Source organism: Venustampulla echinocandica (assembly GCF_003357145.1).
Source record: "Venustampulla echinocandica strain BP 5553 chromosome Unknown scaffold_1, whole genome shotgun sequence".
Lineage (NCBI taxonomy): Eukaryota > Fungi > Ascomycota > Leotiomycetes > Helotiales > Pleuroascaceae > Venustampulla > Venustampulla echinocandica.
This window is the reverse complement of record NW_022474206.1, coordinates 5,620,878-5,647,309: the sequence shown is the minus strand read 5'-3', so window position 1 is coordinate 5,647,309 and position 26,432 is coordinate 5,620,878. Positions and strand designations below refer to the sequence as shown.

General features: G+C 43.9%; 6 protein-coding genes across 6 annotated transcripts; 5 read left to right on the top strand and 1 right to left on the bottom strand.

Moving 5' to 3' along the window:
• Window positions 1-1,489: 1,489 nt before the first annotated feature.
• On the top strand, window positions 1,490-3,913 carry BP5553_04343 (uncharacterized protein; the record flags this gene model as incomplete). The annotated part of the gene is made up of 1 exon (XM_032012966.1): window positions 1,490-3,913. The coding sequence occupies one exon, from the start codon at window positions 1,490-1,492 to the stop codon at window positions 3,911-3,913; it is 2,424 nt and encodes an 807-aa protein (XP_031872659.1).
• Window positions 3,914-5,110: 1,197 nt separating this feature from the next.
• Window positions 5,111-6,439, bottom strand: BP5553_04342 (Uncharacterized protein; the record flags this gene model as incomplete). Its single annotated transcript, XM_032012965.1, has 1 exon — window positions 5,111-6,439. One exon carries the CDS (start codon window positions 6,437-6,439, stop codon window positions 5,111-5,113), a length of 1,329 nt encoding a protein of 442 aa, XP_031872658.1.
• Window positions 6,440-7,126: 687 nt separating this feature from the next.
• On the top strand, window positions 7,127-9,016 carry BP5553_04341 (uncharacterized protein; the record flags this gene model as incomplete). The annotated part of the gene is made up of 1 exon (XM_032012964.1): window positions 7,127-9,016. One exon carries the CDS (start codon window positions 7,127-7,129, stop codon window positions 9,014-9,016), a length of 1,890 nt encoding a protein of 629 aa, XP_031872657.1.
• Window positions 9,017-10,061: 1,045 nt separating this feature from the next.
• BP5553_04340 (Uncharacterized protein) lies at window positions 10,062-12,147 on the top strand (the record flags this gene model as incomplete). The annotated part of the gene is made up of 6 exons (XM_032012963.1): window positions 10,062-10,213; window positions 10,296-10,429; window positions 10,504-10,816; window positions 10,918-11,256; window positions 11,338-11,702; window positions 11,774-12,147. The coding sequence occupies 6 exons, from the start codon at window positions 10,062-10,064 to the stop codon at window positions 12,145-12,147; spliced, it is 1,677 nt and encodes a 558-aa protein (XP_031872656.1).
• A 1,705-nt stretch (window positions 12,148-13,852) lies between these two features.
• Window positions 13,853-15,514, top strand: BP5553_04339 (uncharacterized protein; the record flags this gene model as incomplete). The annotated part of the gene is made up of 4 exons (XM_032012962.1): window positions 13,853-13,977; window positions 14,037-14,273; window positions 14,328-14,856; window positions 14,921-15,514. The coding sequence occupies 4 exons, from the start codon at window positions 13,853-13,855 to the stop codon at window positions 15,512-15,514; spliced, it is 1,485 nt and encodes a 494-aa protein (XP_031872655.1).
• Window positions 15,515-16,534: 1,020 nt separating this feature from the next.
• On the top strand, window positions 16,535-18,452 carry BP5553_04338 (Major facilitator superfamily, general substrate transporter; the record flags this gene model as incomplete). The annotated part of the gene is made up of 6 exons (XM_032012961.1): window positions 16,535-16,865; window positions 16,921-17,030; window positions 17,086-17,691; window positions 17,761-18,081; window positions 18,133-18,205; window positions 18,265-18,452. 6 exons carry the CDS (start codon window positions 16,535-16,537, stop codon window positions 18,450-18,452), a joined length of 1,629 nt encoding a protein of 542 aa, XP_031872654.1.
• Between the last annotated feature and the right edge of the window lie 7,980 nt (window positions 18,453-26,432).

Here is a 26,432-nt window from a genome sequence, read left to right as displayed (position 1 = left end):
CATCAGCATACGATAACTATGCAATACTCGAGTAAGAGTGACGACCGAAAGTCACGGTGATTTTGCTTTGTTTTATCCACCATGAGGAAAGATCGAATGTATTCGAGGAGCGATTTTTTAGCTCTATGTGCTATATAAGGAACCCAGTGTCCTCGTGTATTCCCGAGGCCTCCAAACTCCGCTTGGTATATAAAGGATCGCCCCGTTTTCGGATAGCCATCCTACAAATCTAGTCGAAAGCACCTTCTAGCAACTCCATGACCTCCTCTCATTTTCCACTACCAACACACTTCGACCACCCAGGCAACCCACATCCAAACCCAACAAATAAATAAATCAAGAATATAACCACGACAATAAGTAGGGCCATAAGCTTAACGTTCTTCCACCACATCTGCCTCCTTAGGCCTCGACTCCGAATCCTAAACTCATGGGCGCTCCCGCCCAGCCGGTCCGTTTTATCGACCAACAAATCAATCCTCTCCCCCCTTTCCAGCAAACTCTCAATATTCTGGCTCATTATCCCTCTAACGTTATCAATCTCTCCCTGGACATTGGATATCGCATCGTGCTTCCCTGCCTGCGTGGTCCCGTACTCAACCATCAGCCCCTTCAGCTCGCTATTAAAGCTTCCCGCGCCATAATTCGGTAGGCTGGCAAAGTCGGTGCTTTCAGGGGGGAAGCGTGAAAGGAACCGTTTCTTGATCTCGACGAGGAAGCCGAAGGGGATGCGGCGGCCGAGAGAGGCGTCGGCGATTACGAGGTAGGTAATTCCGCCGGCGGACGGGGAGGATGGGTATTCTGATGGGGCGTCGGCGATGTAGTGGATGAAGTTATTATTGTGGGTGTAGGATAGCTTTTGAGCTGTGTCATGCTTGATTTTTGGGAGAACGAGGGAGGCGAGAGAAGATGTTTGGGAGGAGGCGGAGGTAGTATGTTCACTGAGGATCGTAGTATTGTGTGCAATGCACGAGCTAGAGGTGGTGAGTCCCAGTTTGCTTTCTATAGGAGCGGTGGAAGAGAGGGAGGAGGGACTTACTAGAGGAGTGGTGTGGGGGGGGTTGATGACGAAGCCATCGCGCTGGGTTGTCTAGGCTATTGTTATTAGCATGCACTGGATCATTGTTCTCTTTGAGCGGGAGACAGCAATGGTTTGGCGGTGGACCAGGCTGATATAGTGTGGTGTTGTGTTGTGTTGTGTTTGTTGCAGTTAATAAGTTGCCGAATAAGTAGACGGCAAGTTGGCTGACAGGTTGGCCATGCACGTGGAAACAGCTCAATTAGGTTAACTCCGAAGCTCCGATGGCTCCAGGGCCAAGGCACCATTGTTGTCGCCTTGTCGCCTTGTCGCGTCGTCCCCTTATCGCCTTCTCGAAAATTTATTATTGTACTAAAGTACTGCGTACAGCTTCAAACATCATCCTTCACCCTGAATGAGACATCCCGGTCTCTTTCTGCCCCCAACACCCCCTCCTACCTCACTACGATAATGCGACGGGCATTACGAAAACCTGGGAAATGTACTCTCTGTGTCCCTAAGTCTTCAAACTCGATATGGTCCTCTCCGTCAATACAACCACCATGGCAAGCCCGCGCCAGTCTTCACACATCCGCAATCAGATATCGCGCTAAGGATACGCAGAATGAACCCAAGGGAGTTGGAAGACGAGTTCGCTCGTCAAGGGGAGACGAGATTCGAGCACCACCATTGGGTGAGAATAGGAGCAATACCGCGTACGGTCTGTTCGCGGAGGTTGTGTGGGAGCAGTGCAAAGTGCTGAAGCGCACGATATATACTCGAGATGTGAACAGAGCAGCTGCTTGGGGCCTCCGCAAGCGTGCCGACCTTGATCCCCTTCTCAAGAGTTTCACGATAACGGTCCAGCATGCTACAAATAAAGCTCTCAGACAGCTGCTGATCAGCAAAGAAGAGAATCCGCTCTTCTACCATCTCCGGCAGGCATTTATCAGAGGGCACATAGCAGGGCTGCATGCGGAGTTGACATACAGATTTCTCACCTCGACGCTTAAGAAGGAACATTCCAGTAGGGACACGACGGATCTACAGCAAAAGCTGGCGGACTTCAGTCATCCTATCGAGTGGTATCCAGGAACAAGGGCATTGCAACGAACAATACACCTGCATGTTGGGCCTACTAATTCCGGCAAAACATATCATGCTTTAAAAAGGCTCGAGGAGGCGAAAAGTGGGATATATGCTGGCCCGTTGCGACTGCTAGCACATGAGGTCTATACACGATTCAATGCCAAGGGGAAGGCATGTGCCTTGATAACAGGAGAGGAATTCCGCATCCCTCAAGGTGGCGATGTCCAGATGCGCAGCTGTACAGTTGAAATGGTGCCACTGAACATCGACGTTGAGGTTGCCGTCATCGATGAGATCCAGATGATGGGAGATTACTCGCGCGGCTGGGCTTGGACGCAGGCATTCCTCGGAGTCAAGGCAAAAGAAGTGCATCTATGTGGTGAATCTCGAACTGTGCAAATTATCAAAAAGCTTTGTGCTACGATGGGAGACAAGCTTGTCATCCACAACTACGAGCGACTTGGCCCCCTTCAACCAGAAACGGTTTCCCTCAAGGATGATCTAAACAAACTCAGGAAAGGGGATGCTATCATTCTATTTTCCCGCGTGCAGATCCACTCTATGAAGAGGAGGATCGAGAAGCACACTGGGAAGCGCTGTGCTGTGGTCTACGGTTCTCTGCCGCCGGAGACCCGTGCTCAACAAGCCAACCTTTTCAACGACCCTAATAACGACTACGACTATCTTGTGGCAAGTAATGCTGTTGGTATGGGCCTGAACCTCAGTATCAAACGAATTATTTTCGAGAGCGTTAGTAAACATGATGGGCTGCTTCATCGACGCCTTGAAATTCCGGAAATCAACCAAATCGCCGGCAGGGCCGGCAGATTCAAAACTTTACGCCAAGCCGTACAGCATGGCTCTACCGATGTTTCCAATACCGGCCCTCCATTAAAGTCTCTCGAGTCGAACGAGCCTAATGTCGGGTATGTGACTACGCTTCATCCAGGGGATTTACACGTCATCGAGAAAGCTATGTCAGCGAAAGTTGCACCCCTCATGACGGCCGGCATTTTCCCACCAGGGGAAACCATCGCCAGAATGGCCTCATTATTCCCTCCCGAAACACCATTCAGCTACATCGTCCTCCGCCTGCAGGAACTAGCCACCGTCAACCCTCTCTTTCATGTCTGCGAGTTCCGCACACATATCGGGATTCTTGACCTGATCCAGCCCTACAAGATGCAAGTCACGGATCGTATTATATTTATGAATGCACCTGTCACCCTGCGGTCCCCGGGAGCACATGCGGTTGTTATTGAGCTAGCCAAGTGTATCTCGACCCAATCTGGCGGCGAACTGGTGGGCCTTCGATCCTTCAACCTCGAACTGATAGATACCGATATCAATGACCATCCCGATGGTGCCAAAGGGTACTTGCGGGCGGCTGAGACTCTGCACAATAGTTTGACGGTATATCTCTGGCTAAGTTATCGGTTTGCTGGCATCTTCAGAAGCCAAGCACTGGCTTTCCATGTGAAAACCTTGGTGGAAGAAAAGATCGATCAGTGCTTAGCTCAGGGCGTGTGGAGTTTTGGCACTGGAAACAAGCATGGAGATTTGGCTCAACAATACAAGCGTGCCAAGGAGTTGGAAGAAAGCGGCTTTGGAAGTGATCAGGTTGATGATGTGGAAGATGAAGATGAGGAAAATGAGGAAGATGAAGATGTGGACGATGTGAAAGCTAAAGCTGATGAACATGATTCGGAGGATTCACCCGCATCTGATGCAAATTCCCCCACCACTCCGGAGTGGGATGATCTGCAGCATGAAAAAGCTGCTGCTGCTGCTGCTGCTTCTGTATGATATAATGGTTGTAAGATGTGATGTTGTACTACACGTTGGCTGTATAGTATACTAGGCGTTCTTGCATAGATGGGTTGGGAATTGTAAAAATATATATCAAGTGGCAAGTAGCATCTTAGCTAGCTACATCCGCTTCTCGTATCGCTTATGATACCAAATCTTCACAAAATATACCTATTTTTCATGATCTTCACACCTTGCGCATAGTGGGGAAAATTGTCCGAAAAGGAAATACCCAACTCTCAGTTTCAGATGGGATATTGAGAAAAGTCAAGTTTTAGAGCCCCTAAGTGTACTGCTCACTTTGTTGTGTCTGGAAGGGCATATGGGGTCCGCCAAGGATTGAATTGATTGTACAACGTATCATTTTTAGCGGGGGGGTGCTTTTATCAATGTACTACCATATATAATCGCGTATCTCTCCATGAAGTCCCGTGGTGTGAGCTAAGAAACCACTTCGACCATTCAATCTTGGTTCGAGGATATCAGTTCAAAGGCGCCATAATCTACTTGTGCTCCAAGTTATCGATGTACGCTCATAAAAGGGCCTTATTAACTCATTTTTCTCTCTTACGGAATAAGTTCTACCTAGGAAGCTCCACATTCCTCGTTGGGCTAGCGACTGCCCATCTACCGCCTAGGTTTCTTATACTCCACTGACTGCTTCTTCTCCCGAGCGGAACGTATTTGTCCGTCTTGAGATTCTCCCAAAATATGAACCTTCCGGGCAACCAAAGAAGTCAGCATAATCTCCCGCAGTAGAAACCATAGTCGAAAGGTCGGGGTTTTGCGGAGGGAGTCGGACTCTGATGGGACACCGTAGGAACGTCGGCTAGGAAGTGGCCGATTTGGCCGCGCCACCGCTTAGTCTTCAAACCATTTCTAGCCTAACCAGTTGACGACAGGAATACGGTGCGCAGAAAAAGCTTCCTTTACGGTGGCATACCACCAAAAGACAATCGAATGCCTCTATGTGTCGACGCAATCTTGAGGCTATGCTTTGCGCGAGGCGGAAGCTCCAAAGCATGGACATGTCACGATTCCCAAGACGATGAACCCGAATGTGGAAAGTCTGCCCACTTTGGTGTATAGAACTATCTTCAACCGTGGATAGAATGCGAGGCTGCTTCTTTCTTGTCTTGAGATACAAGTGTTTCCCATAGTCTGAGATGATATTTCGCTGGCTTGATTAAAGTATCAAGGCCATAAACATGCAGCGTACTCAGGGTATCCTCTGGGGGTGCCGTAGATCTGGCTCAGCTCGTCACTCAACATCTGCGGCCCATCCAGATGGTTCGTCTGCTGGGCATATTGGTGTCTTTTCAGGGCTATGTTCCAAGCAAAACTTGAGTGACCAACCCCGGCAAAATCCGAAGCCTTCAGCATAACCATATAATCTACCAAGGCTTGTTGGTCCCAGGCTAGTTTTTCAAACTCTACTCTATCGTCTTCTGTCAGGAGATCGTACTTCGTCGTCACAGCCATGTTAATAGCTTTCGCATCAGCAGTGAACTTAGCCACCTCTGTGGGATCACCTGAGGCAACATAGATGATGCTAGTATTGGACCGAGGTGCCTGCTCCAGATATAACTTGGACTGCGTTGCATATCGCGAAAAGATCCAGTCAGGTGCTGGCCAGCCTTCCTGGGCATCTTTCTCTGTGCGGAGATGTGCCCCAAAGAACGCATTGAGTAAAATAGGCTCGGATAAATTGATGGCCAGCGAGTGCGCCTCCGCCAACCTGATCAGTGTCGTGGTGGCTAGGCGTCGAGTGTCCGAACGAAGTTTGAGGATACCACCAAAGCTCATGGCAAACCCTTCGCCGTCCGAGTATATTGGATAGTGCAAGTATGACCTCCCGAGCCCAACAACCATAGCACCTGTCCTGTTAGGTGACCTGTAGTCTTCAAGCCAGGAGTAGAAGAGTTCCCGCCATTTTTCGGGGTTTTTGAGTCCATTTGCTGGAACGGAAGCGAAAAGACTTTCGGGGATGAGGGAAAGGGCATCTTGGCCCTGGAATTGTGGGATGTCGACGGCAGACTTGTAAACTGGAAGAGAGGGGCAAGAGAGTCGAAGAGAGTCAATGAAATGCTGCGTATCGAACAAATAATCCATGGTGGTTGTTACGCCAGTGCGTATTTGCGATATGTCCGAGGCATTTCGGAGGACAATGCTAGGTATAACTAGGCCACCACCGGCTGAGATTGCATATCGCACGCAGTGGAGGATTGAGTTTCGAATATTGCCTATTCCACCCACAGATTCATCACATCTGAATACGACTTCTGGGTTCCATTCTGTCTCGCCGCATATGCTTTTGATAGATTCGGATTCTATAGGGGGGAAGTCAAAGGCGTCTGTCACTGACAGAGACGGCGGACTCTCTGGGTAAAAATGCGATTGTATATGCGAGAACGAGATCCTCCACGGTCGAGCGAAGAGTACCCAAACCCACAAGACAACAAGAACGAAGATAGCGAGCGGAACCGATCTTCGGCTTGTTCCTGGCGGGAGTCGGATGATCATCGCAACGTGTAAACAAATTGAGTAGAATGACAACTCCAAAGGAGGTACTTTGGGGAGCAAATATAGCTGCTATATGTGTGTTTTGGTGACTCCTAAGAAGGATTGAAAGTATTAAAGGGAAACATCCTACAGCTATAAACTGCGTACAAGCACAATTAAGGGGGACCGTAACGAGTGAAAGCTTATTACTAGGTAGAGATCCAGCAAGCCTGCGATATTATAATGAGCCATTCGGCCATGAAACTGCGAGACTTCACGGGTGTGATATTGGGGCCAGTCGGAGACTTTACAATTCCAACAAATATGGAACTGTGAAAAGCAGCCCCCTCCGGTCAGCGCTAACTCCGTTACACAACGTCCGCCATAATACTAATGGCATCGTCTAATAATCTAATAATAAGCTCAACCTTTTCGTCGCCGTGCTAGACGCGCCGGGCGGTATCCGGAGGTTCCCGGAGGCTCCATAATACGAGTACTGTTGGAGTTTCCTTCAGGCTCAAATCCCAACTGAAGTTTGACGGGTTACGAAGTAGATGGCAGTGATGGACCCGACAGTTTGGTTCTCGTTAGAACCTTGTGTTTCTCTTCACCCCGAGTCCCCCCTCTCTCATTATCTCATGGCAATCATGTGTACTCCTGTTACGTCTTTCCTTCCATCTTTGGGCGTTGCTTCTGAAACCCGCTGTGATGTTTACGAGCAACTCTTTCGCCATCCACTTCCTACTTCTACCGCTGATAGCTTTTTCGGTGCTCTCCGCTGGAAAATCTCTTCCTCCGCAGGTACTAAGTTGGTCATCAAAAACCTACGGCCCAAATGGACCGTGGAACGCAATCACAATATCCATTGGGTCTTCACCGTCTTCTCCTCCCCAGGCAGTTGATCTTCTCCCAGGAGGTCAATGGATGACAAATGTTATATCCCCCTCTGTTTGTGCTGCCAACACTGATGCTTGCGGGATCCCGAAATCAGCTGGATTTTACGACCAGAATTCGTCCGATTCAGTCACCTCCATCAGCAACACTGGTCAAATTTATCCGAATACGCAAATGGCTAGTGTAACGGGTGCTCTACCGTCGCTGACTGGGGAAGCTTTTTGGATGTTCGACACGATTGCCTTTTCTGCAAGACCGGGCACCGGAGGAGAACCCGGCGCTGTGGTCATCGCCAATTTCGACCTCCTGGTGCTCGCCGAAGCATTAGAAGAGCTTCCTGACGGAACAAAGTATCCTGTGCAGGTTGGGAAACTAGCATTGGGAGCACCACATTTCAATCAAACCTGGTCCCACATCCCTGATCCAGTTCCATGGAACGGAACCCTTCTAACAAGCGCATTGTTCGGGTCAGGTCGAACTTCCTCAAACTCTTATGGGATGCATTTGGGATCAGCAGCATTGGGCATACCAGGATCATTGAATCTAGGCGGTTACGATCAGAATCGAGTTTTGGGACCGGTCTCAAGTCAACCATATACACTGGATCACTTCCCGATCGACTTACTTGATATTGGGATCGGGGTAGCCGAAGGGGAATCGCCATACAGTTTCACAAAACAATCTGGACTGCTAGCCGCTGGGAACTCGTCCATTGGCGTTGCAATGACTGTGTTTGTCGAAGCAACCGTGCCTTACATTTACTTGCCCCAAAGTGCGTGTGATGCCATAACGAAGAACCTCCCCGTCATCTTCAAGCCGAACTTGGGGCTATACCTTTGGGATACAACTAGTCCCAGATACCAGTCAATTGTATCATCACCAGCTTTTCTCTCTTTTACATTTCGTCTCAGCAATAGCGTATCCCAAAATCTCACCATCAACGTTCCTTTCGCACTTCTCAACTTGACTTTGACGGCTCCGATACTCAGTCAACCAGCACCTTACTTTCCTTTGCGGCCAGACCAGGGCCCAAGCTCGAGTTTCACGCTGGGGAGAGCATTTATGCAAGCGGCTTTTGTTGGAGTTAATTGGCAAGATGATGTCGAAGGCAACGGCCTCTGGTTTCTTGCTCAAGCCCCTGGACCAAACACCCCATCGAATCCCACGCCCGTGGCCATATCTCCTACGGATAATACTATTACGGCGTCTACGGTAGATTGGAAAGATACGTGGAAAGGGACATGGAAGTTGGTGGAATCGCCCAGTAACACGACAACCAGCGGTAACTCGACATCGGGTAGCAGTAGCGAATCACCTTCGAGTACTCCAAGTGCGCCTAAGAGTCCAAGACTTTCGAAGGGAGCTATTGCTGGTATAGCAATCGCTGTCGTTTTGGGGTTAGCGGGAGCTGTCGGGGTGGCTTTTTTCATTTGGAGACGTCAACGCAAGAACTCTAAACCAAAACCGCAGTTATCAACTAACGGACCAGACCCATTGGGAGAAGCACCTCCTAGATTCCCGACATCGCGTGAGGAGTATAGATCTTCGGGGTATGGCCCTCGTGAGTTGGATGCAGGGAATGAATCTTTCCACAAACCTTACAAACCGGAGCCATCCAGTGAGTCGGATTTGGGCAATGGAGCGCATCAGCAAAGTCTACGGGCTACTACTCCCGGGAGTTTCCCAATTGAAATGGCTGGATGACAAGTAGTAAGAAGAAGGCACAGTAACAATATTATTTAGAAGCAGTAATAGGTACTAAATCTATATTATACTTATTCCTTTTCCCTTTTTATAGTTACTTTATTAGTTTTAAGTTTTATTTAGAGCTAGTTCTTAAATTATCTGTATAATACTTAATTTACTTTATTAATATATTAAACTTATTAATATTAAGAAGTTCTGGCTTTTTAAGTTTAATAAAGTTTTTAAGGTAATCCCAACATCTGCAGATTGTGCGCGTTGCATTAAGAAGATGTAGGATTATATTAAACTGCTGTGTTGTACCTCTTGCAAAGTACTCTCGTGGCCTGACTTACTATATCCCCCCGCACAGCCCAAGAAACCAACGCAACGGACCAACGGTCGGACAGACCTTGCTAAGAAACATGCAACGAAAACTAACACCAGGATACCAAAGCGGGCGCAGTGTTGGGAGCATAGTACAAGTACAAGTTTTTGAAATACTTCCCAGTTGAATGTCAAGCAGTTTCCCCACATCCAGGTACTTTGCTGAACCTCAATGACATCAACCCTCGGCTACGTGCACACACCGACATGGTTCACAGCAAACCGCCGTTTGTAAGTTCGCTTTTCTTCATAGCGTCCTAATAATGTTGAAGATCTTTCTCCTGCTCGCGCATGTTGGTTGCAGAATGAGAAGGAGCCAGTCAGAACTCATGAGTATATTGGATATTGGCGTGTCGTTCAAGCTTTGTTTCGTATTCTGACGAACCACGCAACCTACCCCACACACACGCACATATATAGTAGGTATTGATTTCAGCCTGGCGCTTTCCAACCGCATTGCATTTCTGTATCACCTTCTAATCTAATTGTGTTACTTTTCCCATCTTCCAACTAGCAGCAGATTGGGGGCTAGGCAGCCAAACCAACATTAGCATCATGTTCAACAACACCAAGCATCTGGCACAGCTCTTCCAAAGTGATCTCTTCCAAACTATACCACAAAGCCCCTTGAGCCCTTGGGACGACAATCTCGACGACGAGATAGATCATTTCGCCCACCATGGCCAGCGAGAAACCCGAGAATGTAGAGCGCCAGGCGCCATCGGAACCGGAACGTCCAGAGGACAATATATCGTCAGATGGGCAGGTGGACAACGCCATGGTTAAGCGCGAGCCTATGACCACATGGAGGCTGACTCTGGTGCTTGCGTGGTATGAAGAGATCCTTCCTCCCAATTAAGAAACAACTATAAGAAGTAGTGGATGAAGCGCAAGCTAACTACAAGGTCGTTAGTATTGGCGTAGGCTTGTTCCTGTCGCTGCTAGATACCACGGTGGTTGCGACCATGCTTACCGCCATTTCCGAGGACTTTGGCGGGTTTCGCGATGCGCCTTGGATTATTCTTGCCTATACTCTATCATACGTCGGTAAGCAAGCTGCAAATAATGTCTCCAGCGCCATCTGTGTGTCTCCCTTTACTGAGGAGTTGCTCTTATCGCAGGATTTGCCGTTGCCCTTGCCAGAGTGTCCGATGTCGTGGGCCGGAAAGCGGTGGTGTGCGTGTCCTTCTTCATCTTTCTAGTTGCGTCCCTGGCCTGCGGCTTTGCGACCAGCCTCGAACAGCTCATCGGATTTCGAGCTGTGCAGGGAATTGGGGGCGCTGGTTTGTACGCGATGGCCATGATCATCTATCCCGAAGTCACACCTCCGGGGTTGGTGCCTGCGATATCCGCAGTAATTGGCCTAATTGTAGCTCTTGCGGGCGTGAGTGGACCTATTATCGGCGGCCTTCTCACCACCTACTCGAGCTGGCGGTGGGTGTTCTGGATGAAGTAAGCTAGCTGGCGGTCTCATATCATTCATTTATTCTTCTATCATTCTATATGCTATTTGGCAGCTAGCTTATCATCAACAGCGGGCCTTGTGCTCTTATTCCCGGAGTGGTTTTCTACTTCTGCTGGCCAAACAACTTCCAGGCTCTCGACAAAGTGCAGTTCAGGCATCTCGACTACGTGGGCATCGTCCTCGTCATGCTCGGAACGGTACTGCCCGTCTTCATTGCCAACCAGGCTGCTGTGAGGGAATACGCCTGGAATAGCGCGACCTCTATCTGCATCCTGGTCCTCTCTGGCCTTACGTGGGTTATTCTCCTGCTATGGCAATGGCAGCTCTCGAGGAATCCTCGCTTCCGCCTCATACGTCCACAGCTACCATTCAGACTAATCACAGATCCTGTCATGGCCTCTGTGTTTGTGTAAGTATTCCACCACAGTGATGATTCAGTATATATATCCTGTCATTAGCTTGAGGGCTGATTTCGGTGTCTCATAAACAGCTGCACATTCCTCGCCGGTTTTATTATCCACCTTTCGATCATCAGTATTCCACTGCGTGCTCAGATTGTCAATGTATATGACGCTGTCAAATCAGGCATTCTGCTGCTACCGCTTATGGGGGGGATGGCAGTTGGATCAGCCCTCGGAGGCGCCGTGTCGGCCAAAAGGAACCTAACATTCTGGACTTTAAACCTGGCGAGCATATTCATGCTGATTGGCAGTGCGCTCATGTCAACGATTCCAGGTACACTCAGCCCAGCAGCCAGGCAGTGGGCATTTGAGGCCATCCTTGGCCTGGGTCTTGGTTTGAATCTCTCTAGCTCAACACTTATGACATCTCTACAAGCCGAGTTTGAGGACTACTGTAAGTAAACGAGGCACTTACCCCTCGTATATGCGACAATGCACTGTAACTAAATAGAAGGAATAATACAGCAATTGCACAAGGCCTCACTGCTCAGATGCGTCTCTTTGGTGGCAGTGCTGGCGTGGCCGCCAGCTTTACTGTCCTGAACACCAAGATCCACAATACTCTAGGCAGTGTTTTGTCGCCAGAACAGCTCAACGACTTCTACAAATCACCCGTCGCCATTCTCTCTTTCACCATCGCTGAAAAACTAGAAGTCAGGGAAACATATATAGAAGCATTCGCCATCGACATGCGCATATGCATCGGGATATCCGTTGCAAGTTTACTAGTCTCGATTTGTACGTATCAGCGCGACCCGCCGTCTATTAAGAAGCGTTTAGGCGATCTTGAAAAATTTCACGCGCGAGGCGTAGATATACCTGTGACAGAGGCGGTTTAGGGCTACTGGTTGACAAGGATTTCCATACGTCTGAAGGCATAATGCGCATCCCAGAGCATGCCGAAGATTAAAGTCCTCTCCCGCCGCTGTCACGCTTGTATTGAGGTAAGTATCGATACAAATTTGGTAGAGTGAAATGATTAGGGTGCGTTTGTTGCAGTAGGTGCGGCAAGGTAGGAAACGACCTTCAGCGTTATAATCATACAAGTATAGCATCAAATATCATTTCGTTACCTTGCGAAAATGTCCGATCAGGTTCGGATATAGAAACGATTAAAATAAAGAATTAAAAGACAGTTGAATGTAGCCAGTAGCATAGTAAAATTGAGAAGGTGGTATGTTAGAATATATTAGATCGCTGTGAATTTGTAGCTGGAAAAAAATGAGAATGATAAATACGGTATATGGCCCTTGTATAGAAACAGTGTTGGCATTGATTAAATTAGAGTAGAATAGAGTATTACTAGCTACTCATACTCATACTCAAAAATTCTAAATCTGATCTAATCTAATCTAATTCTACTTAAAGTATACTTGAGTTTTTTTAGATTATTTTACCAACACTGTTACAGAAATCTACTCTGCACTTACACTCCTATTAACCTCTGAACCTTATTGAAATTCTGAAATGCTTGAAGCGGATTCTAGAGATTGAGGCAATCTCGGGGCTAAGTGTAAATATGTGTGCTCATCGGTCTAGGATCAAAATATGATTCGACAGTGTGTTTACCCAACTAGGTAAGTCAGCGAAGAATGCGACGATGAGCTTCACAGCGAGTGCGGAAAACCATCCCCGAAGCAGCTACATGTACCGGGAATAATAAGCTCCAGCAGCTAACAACAGTCCTGCTGATAGCAGCGCTGCAGTTCTAATAGCTGACGCCTAAACTAATAAGATACTAGGTAGGTAAGCATAGGTACCTTTATATTAGTCAGCCCCAACCCCAACCACTGGTGCAAGAGTCGGTGACAAAATTCGCGGGACATCACAACTTTTCACATACTTACAACTTTACTACACAACACAGTTAAGAAAATCAAACGAGAGCATGAGAATCTGTGCACATAGCTGTATATCTAGATATATTTTTCTTACATATAAACATTGTGTGGGACTCGAAAAATCCGTTGCGTTCTTTTCGGTCGCCCACGAGCTCTGTCACCCCCTAGTGAGTCAACATTTCACAGGTAGTCTGATAGGTGGGCCTCGAAAGATGCTGCCTCACCAAGCATCTCTCTGGATGCGAATCCACTTCGCCAGTGGGTGTTGGCAATTGACGAGTCCTATTCGTTTACGGGAGAATCTTTCATCATATCTAACCCCGCCTGTGGTTCAGGTTTTTTATTGACTTGAGAGCCACAATGGCATCTCTCGGTCCCGACACCCAAATTCTTCATCGAAGGCATGTGACCCAATCTCAAGCGAAACGATCGACCTGCAATATTTGTCGTGAGCGCAAGGTACGCTGTGATAGGCAAAAGCCACAGTGCCAGCGCTGTCGGAAGTCAGGTCATCAATGCCACTATCCATTAGACAGCACAGACAGCGACGAGATCAAGTCAGCGTTGAGTTTGATTCACTCCCGCCTATGTAAGATATCCCTGATACTATCTCGATCACGGTCCTCGCTCAATAATCGCAAAATCAGTACAAGCGGAAACAAAACTACAAGAACAAGGATGTCAGATCACAACAACAGAGTCCATGACACCATGTTCCGCGTTATCCTCCAGTGTGATATCCAAAAGTTCCCAGCTTGTGTACGATCCAGTACTGCAAGGCGAAGAAATGGACTTCTCTAATGTTGACTTTGCGGAGTTTGGCCATAGGTACGTTTTTGGGTGTATATAAACCTAAGGAACTATTGGTGGACTTATAAGTAGTTTAGCAGCTACTACCAACTACCAACCCCAGTCGATCATGCGAATGGATCCAGTCCAGATGTTACCCAGCTAGAGCTAGATCTGAATATGAACGACCCCCGAATTGAGGTTTTCAGCGTCTCGGACCTTAATGCCGCGTCCTACTCGTGGCCTTCATCTACAATGGTCATAGAAAAACCACTAGATCCTAGCCTTGACAAACGATTTGAGCGAGCTACCCCCGTAGTGGGAATTGAGCGACAGTAGGTACTCCCGTTCGATAAAAAGTAACAGCCTGTCTAATGTCTATCATTTAGATGCCAGCCGTATTTCGAGATTGTTCGGAAACACATAATGATCATTGACCAGCAAGAGTTTTTGCAATCTATCATCTCTGTAGAGAAACATCAATGCATGGCGCTAAAACATGCAGTTGCCATGTCCGGGTCGAATGCTTGTGGAGAGTCAGAATTAGCAATGGAGTCCTACCTGGCTGCCCGCTTCCACCTCGAAAGGGCCGAGAACCTAGCAGACAGCTCTTCTTTCTTAAACATTGAGACAGTTCAAGCTTTGATTCTTGTTGCCAGATTTGAATGTACTCACGTCAGCGGACCGAAAGCGCTTCTAACCATAGCACGTCTTATGCAATTGATAGGTCTGCTTGGATACGACAGGTTAGATCAAAGCTCGCCCGAAGACGATGACGATAGCTCTCATATCCTAGTACCCAATCCCCACAGCTCTGGAAGTCTTCAGAAGATACGGCAAACTTATTGGGTCGCATTCTCGATACATTGCAATGCAGCTGCAAGCTTTCCCTCCTGTCTGCCTGTCAAAGATAAAGACGTAAGCTCGTCTTTGATTACAACCTAATCCTGTCTTTTATTCGTAGCTGACAAGCCACTTTTAGATTTTTACTACAATGCCAGCCCCCAACTCAGCGATAGATTCTGCTGCAGACCAGGTTGTGTATCTTCCTGAAGAAATCACAGCAAGCACGGCAAGTAGGCTCAGCGTCTTTTCACTCTTTATCATTGCCATGAAGCTTGTCGTATGCGGAGACCGCCATCGCCAGATGACCAAGAAATATGTATCGGACGCCGCATCTGATTATAATTTCTGTATTGTCCATGAGAAAATAAGGGGACAGGCTTCAATCGCGTTCAACTCTCTATCGACACCGGAGTTTCTAGATCGGCCAGATCCCGAACTCCGAGTACTCACCTTTATTGTTATCTTGGGCGTTCGCATAGATTGGTACAAAACCGCCATTATTGGGTCCCGGAAAGCCGAGTTCTTAACTTCTGCCGCCAGAGAATACCGAAATTCAGCACTCGCTGTTGCGAACGCTATGTGCGATTTGGTTTTACAAGCTGATATTACCGATGCCAAACAAGTTATGTGCCCCCAAATGATATTAAGCTTCCGCGAAGTTGGAGAACATAACGGGCTCACTCATGAATACCTTTATTTGCCAAACATAAGAGAACGTACGCTAACGTAAATCTGGCTCGAAGATCACAGCCTACAAGGAGATGTCCCTTTTTATAATGCGACCGCTGGCATTAGCCGCCGAAGTCCTGCTCGACATTCTGAGAAACCCGCGGGATGTGGGTTCTACCGAGTTATCAACGACACGCGAGATACGTCAGAACCTACAAACGATATGCAGTGTAATGAGTATGTGCAAGCCTGCGACTGGGGAGTATGACTGCAGAATCCAAGCGTGTCTGTCGTTTTTGGATAAGACGAAGTTTGAGAGAGTATTCAGCACAACCTTTTCAAGAAAGGCTACCGATAAGAATAAGTAAGAGGTTATCATGATATACGAGGCTGTTATGGAACGGTTCCTAACCAAGTTCAAGCGATCCAGTAAGGACAAAGGCGTAGATGATAAAGTCTAGAGGCCCTGGGGAAGTAAAGCTTACATACAGAGTCTCTTTTTGACTAGGTTTCTCTTATTGAAGTTTCTGCACCTACATACAAGTACCGAAGGCAGCGCAAATTACATTGTGCTCGGCAACGTCCCGAGAGCACTGCCCGACGAGTCACTCACTGGGCGAGTAAACATCAAGATTGGGTAAAGTGTTCCATTGTTCGGGGGGGGGAGGTGTTCTCGGGGCGTTGCCGAGCACACCAAAAAGACTCGGGTGCTCGGCCGATCGGCCGAGATACAGTACAAGTTCAAACTTCGCGGGTTACAGCACTCTAGCCAGCGAAGACTCTTGTGCAAACGCCCAAGTATGTTGCTTGTCTTGATATGTCCTTAATTGCTGCACCAGGGCAGATTAATGCCGCTTTGAGTATAGCTCTTATTACTTCACCTACTTTCTTTCGGATATGGAGACATGTGAGAACCGAACTGGAGGTGACCTAAAAGTCGCTCTGTCCTCTAAGTCTCCTTCTTTCCAATACTTCACTTGCATTCTTTACTCTATCGCTCTATCGCTTTTATTACTCTGTGTTTTCTATTACAACCAGCTCGCAAGATATCCTTTTGTGCCTCGTGGCCTCTCTCTCCAATATGCCTGGAATTTTTCGCGATGCACCATTCGGCCAGATCTGTCGGATGGTGTTAGGCCCTCAAGTCTTTCCATATCCTGACGAGAAAGAGGGTTTCCAGTTTCCAGTGCCGGAGTCCGAAAAGAAGAAGAGCGTCTCAATACATGGGGATGTGGAGAGAGCCGAGCCGGACGAGAATTCGCTTTCCCCTCCATCCGGGTCTGAGTCCGAGTCTAAGTCTGATCACCAGAGCGTGAGCTGGTACAGCGACGGCGACCTCGAAAATCCTCAGATGTGGTCGACGGCAAAAAAAACATTTACGTTTTTCCAGATCTGTCTCCTAACTTTCTCAGGTCAGTTTAAGCCGATGTTGTTTGCATCCTCACCCTGCTCACTCAGAGATTATAGTATATTCCGGATCGGCAATCATCACTCCAGCCCAGCCCGTCTTTATCCATATTTTTGGTGTCTCGGCTCAGGAATCATCGTTGATGCTATCGATGTATGTTTTGGGATATGTAAGCTACTGCGTACCTGTATCAAACTCCTAAATACTCATATCTTGGCTCTCAGGGAGTAGGGCCGTTATTCTTCAGTCCGATGTCAGAAGTCCCGCGCTTGGGACGGAATATTCCCTACTTTGCATCATTTACCCTATTTATAATCATCACTGCGGTCACGTCCCGGGTGTCCAACTTTCCCGGGCTCGTCGTACTCCGGTTCCTGCAGGGTTTTCTCGGCGGCCCAGTTCTCGCAACGGGGGGAGCATCAGCCGCAGATATCTTCTCATTCCCGAAGATCTCATACGGTCTGATCTTCTGGGGTGGTGCTGCACTTGCCGGGCCAGCGCTTGGTCCGCTTTTGGCTGGGTTCTCGGTGCCACTGACCACTTGGAGGTGGTCGATGTATGAGCTACTTATTCTGTGTGGCTTCAGTTGGCTTCTACTATTCTTTTGCTTGCCGGAAACCAACGCTGATTTCATTCTCCTGAAACGCGCCCAGCGCCTACGGAGGTCAACCGGTAATGAGAAGCTGAGATCAGAATCGGAAATCAAGCAAGGGAACCTGCAGTTTCTGAATCTGCTGGGTGGGTATCTGACTACGCCGTTTTTGGTCATGCTACGGGATCCGTCCATCGCTTTTATCAATCTCTATACCGGTCTGATTTATGGTATTTTCGTAAGTAACTTGGTCTCATTGGTTGTCGGGGTTAGTGAGAACCAGTTTGAGTTTGCTAATAATGCCTAGTACTCTTTCTTCGAATCGTTCCCCATTGTTTATACGCAGATTTATGGCTTTTCTGTTGGAATAACGGGGGTTATATTCCTCTGCGTGATTATTGCCTTCATATTTGGTGGTTCTACATACCTTTGCCTCACCAAGTTCCATTACGAGCCATATACCCTAAAATATTTCGTTGGTTCTCCAGAGCATCGACTTCTACCCGGGGTCTTTGCAGCGTTCATTGCACCATTTGGAATCTTTATTTTTGCCTGGACTTCACGGGAGGACATAACTTGGGTTGCACCTACCATTGGGATCGTTCTTTACTTGTCATGTGTCTTCATAGTAAGTTGTTTGTCCAGCACTAAAACGTTTCACGCACTAAACAATTACTAGCTCACCATGTGTATCTTCATTTATCTCCCTATGAGCTATCCCCGCTACGCTGCAAGCCTCTTTGCTGCAAATAGTAAGTTAGCAATCTCACTTGACTTTGAGAGTGGACTCGTCTGACAAATAACGTAACAGCTTTCCTTCGTAGTGCCGTGGCATGCGGAGCTATACACTTCTCGCAACCTCTTTTTAACAATCTCGGTATTGGAAAGGGGTGTAGTGTTCTCGGCGGGTTGACTTTTGGCTGCTTTTTCGGTATTTTTGCGATCTGGAAGTACGGTGACAAATTGAGAGCCAGAAGCACTTTCGCTCAAGTCTATTGAGTCGTTCGCTCTGGCATTGTCTAAGAATGGTACATTTCGGGGTATAATGGCTTCAAAAGATTCATTAGTTGTGTGGTCGGAGAGCTGGACTGTGCTCGATTGCAAGGAGAGCGTTAAAAGCCAGCAAGGATAACCTGGAATCCATTTAGACTAGGTGCTGTATTTGATAGGTAACATACAAAATCTATTAGTTTGCTGAGGAAGAACAATTCCACATCTAAAGGCCAATACCCTTGACTCAAACCCATCATACCAAAGCCCTAGCAATCGCCACTCTTCCGTCGTGGTATAGGCCGTGCTAGCTGCCTCTGAAGTTGCCGAAACTATCCGTGAAAGCACCGCTACTGAACATGTCAAAAGTCCACGTCAAGTTGGCGGCCTATCATCATGTCTGATCTTGGAAGTTGGTGAGATTCCTGCTTTTTCCGACCATCGAAGCAGACGCTGGGTTCACGGTGAAGCAATTGCTGTCATAAAGTATTCGCTCTCGTTCAGACCGTCTCGGACACGGCCAAGTACTTGTCTCGACGAATTCCGCCATGTTTTCTGGCTTTTCTCGTAGGATAGTATGATCAGTCTCACTGCCCAAAAATCTTCCCTCCTCTCCCCTCAATCGTTCATACCCCTTCTTAAGTCCCAAGCCAAATCCCGCTACGCTCACTCTTCCATCCATTTCACGTAAAGAGGAAGGAAGAATGAATGAATGAATGAAAACCAAAAAAGACAGGAAAATGAAAAGAAAAATTCAAACACCCAATCGCTTAACTTGTAAAATCTTTCTAGCTCCTCAAATTTGTCCCTCGCTATCCTCATACAAATACCCACCTTCCTCGCCCTGCTCACCTACTCACCTTGCTCACCTGCAGTGCGGGCATCTAATGTCGCAGTATAACGCGTCGTAAATACAAGACCTATATTCCAGATATCGAGATAGTGAAGGCTGGTCGAGATAGTCGCTATCACAATATAGAAGGTAAGGGCAGCGAGGGTTCCCTACTAGGCCGGATAGTACTAATTGAACTATTAAACTAAAGATAACTTTAATATTAGTAAGTTAGTCTTAATATAAAGTATATAATCTATAGATATTAGAATTACCTCTTAGCCTTTTATAAGAGATCTAATATAGTAGTTCTAAAACGATATATAGCTCTTCAAGTTGTAGCTTTACTCGATATATACTCTTATCTAACTTCCGGTTGAAGCTAGTTCGGTCCTACTTAGGCCGCCGACTTCTAAGGATTAGTAGACACTACCTGTACTAGCTGAAGAGAAACCACGAAGTAGGAAAGTTAACTACTATATTAATATTTTAAATAATAACTACCTTTAGGCTGTAAACAGGTTGTAGGTCGGCTAACTTACTATCTGTTAGAATATAGGAGTTATGGGAGTTCCCCTGGCCGGCTGGTCAAGCCACTTAAGCACCCCACTTGGCACTTCTCCACCACAAAGGAGAAATGAGATATGTGTACTCGCGATGAGCCGAATACACGGATATCATCGCATCCCATACTAATTAGTATGGCATATGATGATGGAGGCCCTGGGAAGCTATTCGGATACTATCGGTATTATTTCCTTGAATTACTTGATTGATCACCTGACTCTATATATTCATTTGCCTATATATGTGAAACTTTCACCCTATAGTATTAGACTTTAGAATCAATTCAATTACCCCATTCTATAACCTATTCTGACTAATCAATTACTTGTATTAAATATACTAATTTGGGTCCTATTAATCAACAGTTATAAGCCCAGGCTACTAAAGTATTACGTAGTAAACAAATTGTTTGAGTGTTCTTCATATTTATTTAGAATCTTATTAATTCTACTACTAATTCTTCAATACTTTCAAATCTCTTACAATCTACACTTCTTACTACTTTATACTTTTCATATCTACTAATATATCGACAGAGTATTCAATTCCAACTATATCTAGACCACCTTTAGTTCTTGATAAGCCCAGAGACTGGGAACTCTAACTTGAGACAGTTAGATCAATAACTTCAGGAGAAGACTAGTATACCTGGGAATATATTGTAACAGTTCTGTTATTCTTCCGACAGGGAATCCTAACAAAAGTGTTCTGTTTCGTTTACGTAGCAAAGTAATACAGTGATCTCTTCTAATGATCTGTAAATGATATCAGAGTAAGTGAATCACAGAAGGAGTCAAGTGTAATCAAAGTAAACTATTATGATTGATATTCAAGTTGAGTACGAAGCTCCTATCTAGTAAGGAAATTACATTGTTTATATAGAACCTTCCTGCTCCTAGATCCAAGTGAACTTCTAGAATCCCTATAAATCCCTAATAATTCAACGGATCGCTTAGCGGGACCCTGATCCGGCTGTCACATGACCTCGTCACATGCTTCTATAGTTCTCTGTAGTAGTAAGTCATATTTACCCGAGCTTCAGACTATAAAGTTGGCGTTCGTAACACTATCCCCTATATAGCTTAGCGTAGTCTCTTAGCTTTAAAAGTTATATCGAAAACATCGAACGTTAAATATAGCCTTCTTCTTTCTTCATTATACTACTTGATCGTTCCAAAAAGATTAAAGAAAATCACTAGAACTTCTACTCCCGGATTCTACGAGATAGTATCAACATGCTTTCTTACTCCTGTTGCTGAAAAGACCCTCGTTGTGTCTGTGTCGTATCTGTAGAATCCGATCGCTGTTCGAACTACGTCCTAGTAAGTAGTTCGGCGAAGTGCGACGTCTGGGGGCCTTCACAAAGTGAATAGCTGATACTGGAACGAGAGGAGAAGAAGTTAGTAGACGAGTAGTGTACGACCTAAGAAGCGTAGTAGTTCCTTCTCGAGGAATAACAACGAATGTTTGAGCGCTTAGCTACGTCCTAGGCCAAGTTGCTCCGGCTGGACAAGTAGCGAGAAACTTTCCGGAGTTGTGCTGCCGAAATACTTCGTCGGAGCTACGAGTCCCTGGATACTCTAGATAAAGCGGAGGAGAAAGAAAAGGAGGAAAAGGAAACGGAAGCTCGTCGTGAAGCAGAGTCGCAGCAGCTAGCTGCTACGACCGGCAGCTTAGGCAGCGACCTTCCTTTCGACTTTGGTTTTCTACTAAGCCCCGATAACTCTGTTTAGGAAACCTTTAGTTTTAGTAGAACTCCTCAAGTATCCGGTAGTAGTTGAGATAAGTCCGGGGTTCTTATATGTTTTCCGAATATAAGTAGTCCAACTATTTGATCAAATACTTGACTGTACCCTTGACTTGTCTATAGTCTAATATTTGTTCGACTTCGTATTCAGCGTTTAAGTTGACTAGTTCTATTTCAGTTATTGGCATTAGTAGTATACTTAGTAGTACTAGTTCAAAGAAAGAAATATAGAAAACTGGAAAGATATTCATTGACTTTAGTAGAGTAAGTTTATAATTTAAATATCTTTTGAACTTCTTAATTCTAAATAATCCTAATTTCTTGTAATCTAGTTTATCGCTTAGTCGTTTAGTTTTGATATTTTTTCTGAGTAAGTAAACTCTGTCCCCCTCCTTCAACGTTAGCTCCTGACTACGTTTCGAATTATAGTACAAAGTACTTTTCTCTATAATAAACTGAAGTTCGCTACTTAGTTCTTTATATAAGTCTTTGATTTCGTTTATCTAGACTTGTACTAACTAATTATCGATATCTGATATCTGAACTTCGTGATAAACATTGACGTTGTAACTATAATTAGCAAAGAATAACAATATTTTTGTTGTGTCTGTGATTGTACTATTATATATAAATACAGCAAATAGGAATAACGATATCTAATTATCCTATTTATAATTAATATAACAACGTAAATATATTTCGATTATCTGATTTATTCTTTCTATTCTATTATTTGTCTGTACATAGAAAACAGTTGATAACTTTCTTTTAACTTCTAAGTAAGTAGTTAAAGTAGTCTAAAACTTAGATATAAAGAACTTATCTCGATCAGAGATAATCTTTTCTAACATCTTATATCTTGCTACAACTTCTTGCAAGAAAGCGAACGCAAGTTCTTCGGCTATACTAGATTCCAAATATAGAATAACGATTATATATTTTGTAAACTATTTAATAATAACTAAGATTAAGTCGTATATTACTCCTGTCATTGGATCTTTGGAAAGCGGGAGTTTAACAATAAAGTTTTACTAGATTAACTTCTATAGTTATTCCGGAATAAAAGTAGTTCCTATTTTTCTGTATAGTATATATTATATACTCTTATTACGAATGTAAATGTCGTACTCTCCTACTACTTGTTTGACTAAAGTGTTAATTTTGTCAATATAATAGTGTTATTTTATTCGCTAAAAAGTCCTACTGATTCTTTGATATCTATAAGCTAGTACTATATAGTACTTGAGGATAAATTCCTTTGCGAATATATCTAGAACTCGTAATTTCCTATTAATATAGTCTGCGTGTTCTAAACCTTTCCCTTAAACTTAGATAATCTCATCATCCTATAGTTCTTTAGTTCTACTGAAGGCGGCGATCTCCTTCGTATTAAGAATGAGATTCCTGTCTTTATTTTCCCGAAAGATAGCTACTTTCTTGTAGACTTTGTCTCCTTCGTACCCAAACTACTTACTCAGTACGTCAGCTCTAGGGTTGTCAATTCCCTTGATATATTTGATTCTCAAATCAAACTGAGAGAGTTCCTCTATTTATCGTACTATTCGTCGATTATCTAAGACTTTAGTAGTTATAAAAGTTCTGAGATTCGCGTAGTCAGTATATATAGTAATTAGAAACTTTACACTTTGGAGATATATCTTCTAGTACTTCAGAGCTTTGACTATAGCTATAAGTTCTTTCTCATAAATGTTGTAGTTCTACTCAGTTAGCGAGTGTTTCTCGGAATAGTAAACTACAAAGTATAGTTTTCTGTTCTCGTCTAGCTGAAAGTGTACAACGTCTACAGCTATATCTAAAATATCAGTTTCGACTATATTCGGCCGATCTTCGTGAAAGTTTAATATAATAGGTTTTTCGGTATACTTATTTTTTAGTTCCTACATAGCTACTTTCTCTTTATCTCCTATAATGAATAGTATGTCCTTTTTTGTAAGATATATAAATAGCACAGAGATGTTTGAGTAATCTCTGATAAATTGTCTTAAGAAATTCCCGAATCCTAAGAATAATTGGATATCTTTAACGTTCTGAAATTCAAACTAATCCCTGATTCGTTAGACTTTCCCTAGATCAATACTCATTTCTCTTAGTCGGATTATATATCCTAAAAACAAAGTCTCTGTAACTCCGAATTCGCACTTTTCTAGTTTTAGTCTAGAATCAACTCTTGCAAGAACTTCTAGTACTAATCGGACATATTTCTCATATTCCTAGATATTCTCGGAATAGATTAAGATGTCGTCTAGATAACAGATAACAAACTTATCTAAATATTCTTATAGAATATTGTCGTTCTAGTACTAATATATTACTAATATATTAGTCAACCCGAACAATATAACTGTGTATTCGTATAGTCCTGAAAGTACGAGGAAAGCTGTTTTCTATTCGTGTCCTTCCTTGATCCTGATTAAGTTAAAAGCGTTCTGCTGATCGATCTTCGTAAATATCTTTACTTTAGCTAGTCTGTCCCGCAAATACTGGACGTTAAGTAATAGATATTAGTCTCTTATCGTAGCATCGTTAAGTTTACGAAAATCGCTACAAAGTCTCCTTTTCGGATCTTTTAGTTTACTAGCGATTAGTATATTCGATACTACTAATAATTTAGATAATCGGATCCATCCTTTCTTTAGTACTACTATAATATATTCCTCCAACATCTTAGTAATATCGTAGCGATATCGTTGTAATCTCTCAGAAAGCAGCTATTACTCTTCTTTCAGATTGATTTCGTAGTCCTATAGTTGATATTCGGGTAAAGCACATATATCTTCCGAGTTCTCGAACAATTTCTCAAATTCTTTATACTGTACAGAGATCTTCTTATTACTCTTACTAACATCTTGTAGAGAACTTTCGGCTAAACGTTTTAGTATATTAGAAGAAGTAGCGCTAACTTCCTTCCAGCTTTCTAGTTATTATGAACTCTCACAATAATATCGACTAAATATAATAGTCTCCGTAACTTAGTCGATTTCAAAGTTATATTCTCGGATCTAAGATATTCTTAAAATAACTTAATATCTTCCGATTAGTACGATATAAAACTGCACATCTACTGTATATCCGTCCTTCGTTGTCAGTTTTGAAGAGACAGTTCCCTAGTTGATCACTCTGTTGTTGTAATTTATTTGCGATCTATCTACTACTATTAATTCGTAAAGTAATATTCCTGTAATTGGAATATTGAGTCTAGCGACAGTTGTAAGAGAAATATAGTTACTGTTAGTTCTAGAGTCAATTATTATTCTAAACTTCTTTCCCCTAAATGTTACTTCAACGTTCATATATCCCTAATTCCTAGCTACGTTCAGTTTAAAGAAGTTCTTTATTAGTTCATATATTTCAGTATTCTTGAACTAGTCGTTCTATATTCGGTAGTTGTTCTCTTACACGAATAGTCGATAAAGAGTATTGAGCTTAAATATACTAGTCGTGTATTAGTAGAGTTTCTGTTAAATATACTAGTGACGTCCTTCTAGTACGAATATTACTCTCCTCCAAATTCTCTTATAGAGTCCGGTCGTTAGAACTTCCCAAATATCTCCAGGTTCCAAAAGATCTACTAAGTCGGGTAGTTCGTCCTTTAAGTCAATACTCTCGATAGTAACTCTCTCTGTCCCAGTTTCTTTGAAAGTAACTTTCTCCACGTCAATATAAATGACTAAGTATATATAATACTTTATTAGTTTATCGTCTATAATTACTCTTGAAAACATGAAAACTTCACTGCTGTTTTCTTTTCTCTATATATTACTATGTTCAGTAATTTCTAACAACGACTACTTTTCCTTTTCTTGTAATATTGTCTTTATTTCCGCGTTCACGTCAGATGTCGTCTACTTACTAAGTTCCTCGAGTTCTTCCTGAAAGTCGGATAAAGTCAAATCCTCTAAACTAGTAACTTCTACTCGTAGTACTAAGTCTTCTACTGTCTAGTATAATAGGGAATTACTAGCTTACTGAACTTCTATAACTCTAAGTTAGTTATAAATGTCTATAGACTCAAAGTCTTCTTCAGTTAGATCCCTTCGTCCAATTACATTCACTTGTCGGTAGTTAATAGTATTAACTTGTCGAGACTTTCCTTTCTAAGTTTGTTTATTCCTTTGTAGTCTTCCTTTATAGTAGGAGGAAGTTTGATGTCCTGGAAGTCTGCACTCAAAGTATAAGCTTTTCTCCCGACGTTTGTCTCGTTCTTTATTCGAGACGAATTTCTTTCTTCTATATTGAATCGCGCTAATTGTTCTAGTTTTCTTCTACTAATATCTTTATCTAGACTAGTAGTTTCCCTTTTAGCTTTCTCGTAGAACGTAGTTCTTCTTGAATTCCTATAAACGATTATCTAACTAGATAACACTTTCAATTATACTAATAATGTCGTTATAGACTATATTTTGTCGTATTATTTCTTTACAGATATATTCTTTCAATCTTCGACAGAACAATTCTATCAAAACAAAGTTATCTTATCCTATCTTAGTACTATATTTCTAGAACTCTGTTATATAAATAAGAGTTGTCCTAGTTTAGCGAAGATCTAGTATTTTTCGTACTACTACTTAAATAATATCGATATCTCCAAATATTCGTTGTATTTCTTTTTTCATCTTATTCTATAACTTGAAGATAGTTTTCGTAACTACTATCTTTCCGTCCTCTGATTCATTTCTGAAGAAGTCCTCAAAGAATAGTTAGACTTATTCTAAAACTAGTCTTCGTAAATAAAAAGTTACCCAAAAACTTTATTGATTGTAGTTAGCTTCGAATTTCTCGTAGTTGAAGTTGAAGTAGATCTCTATCTGAAAGATGAAAGTCT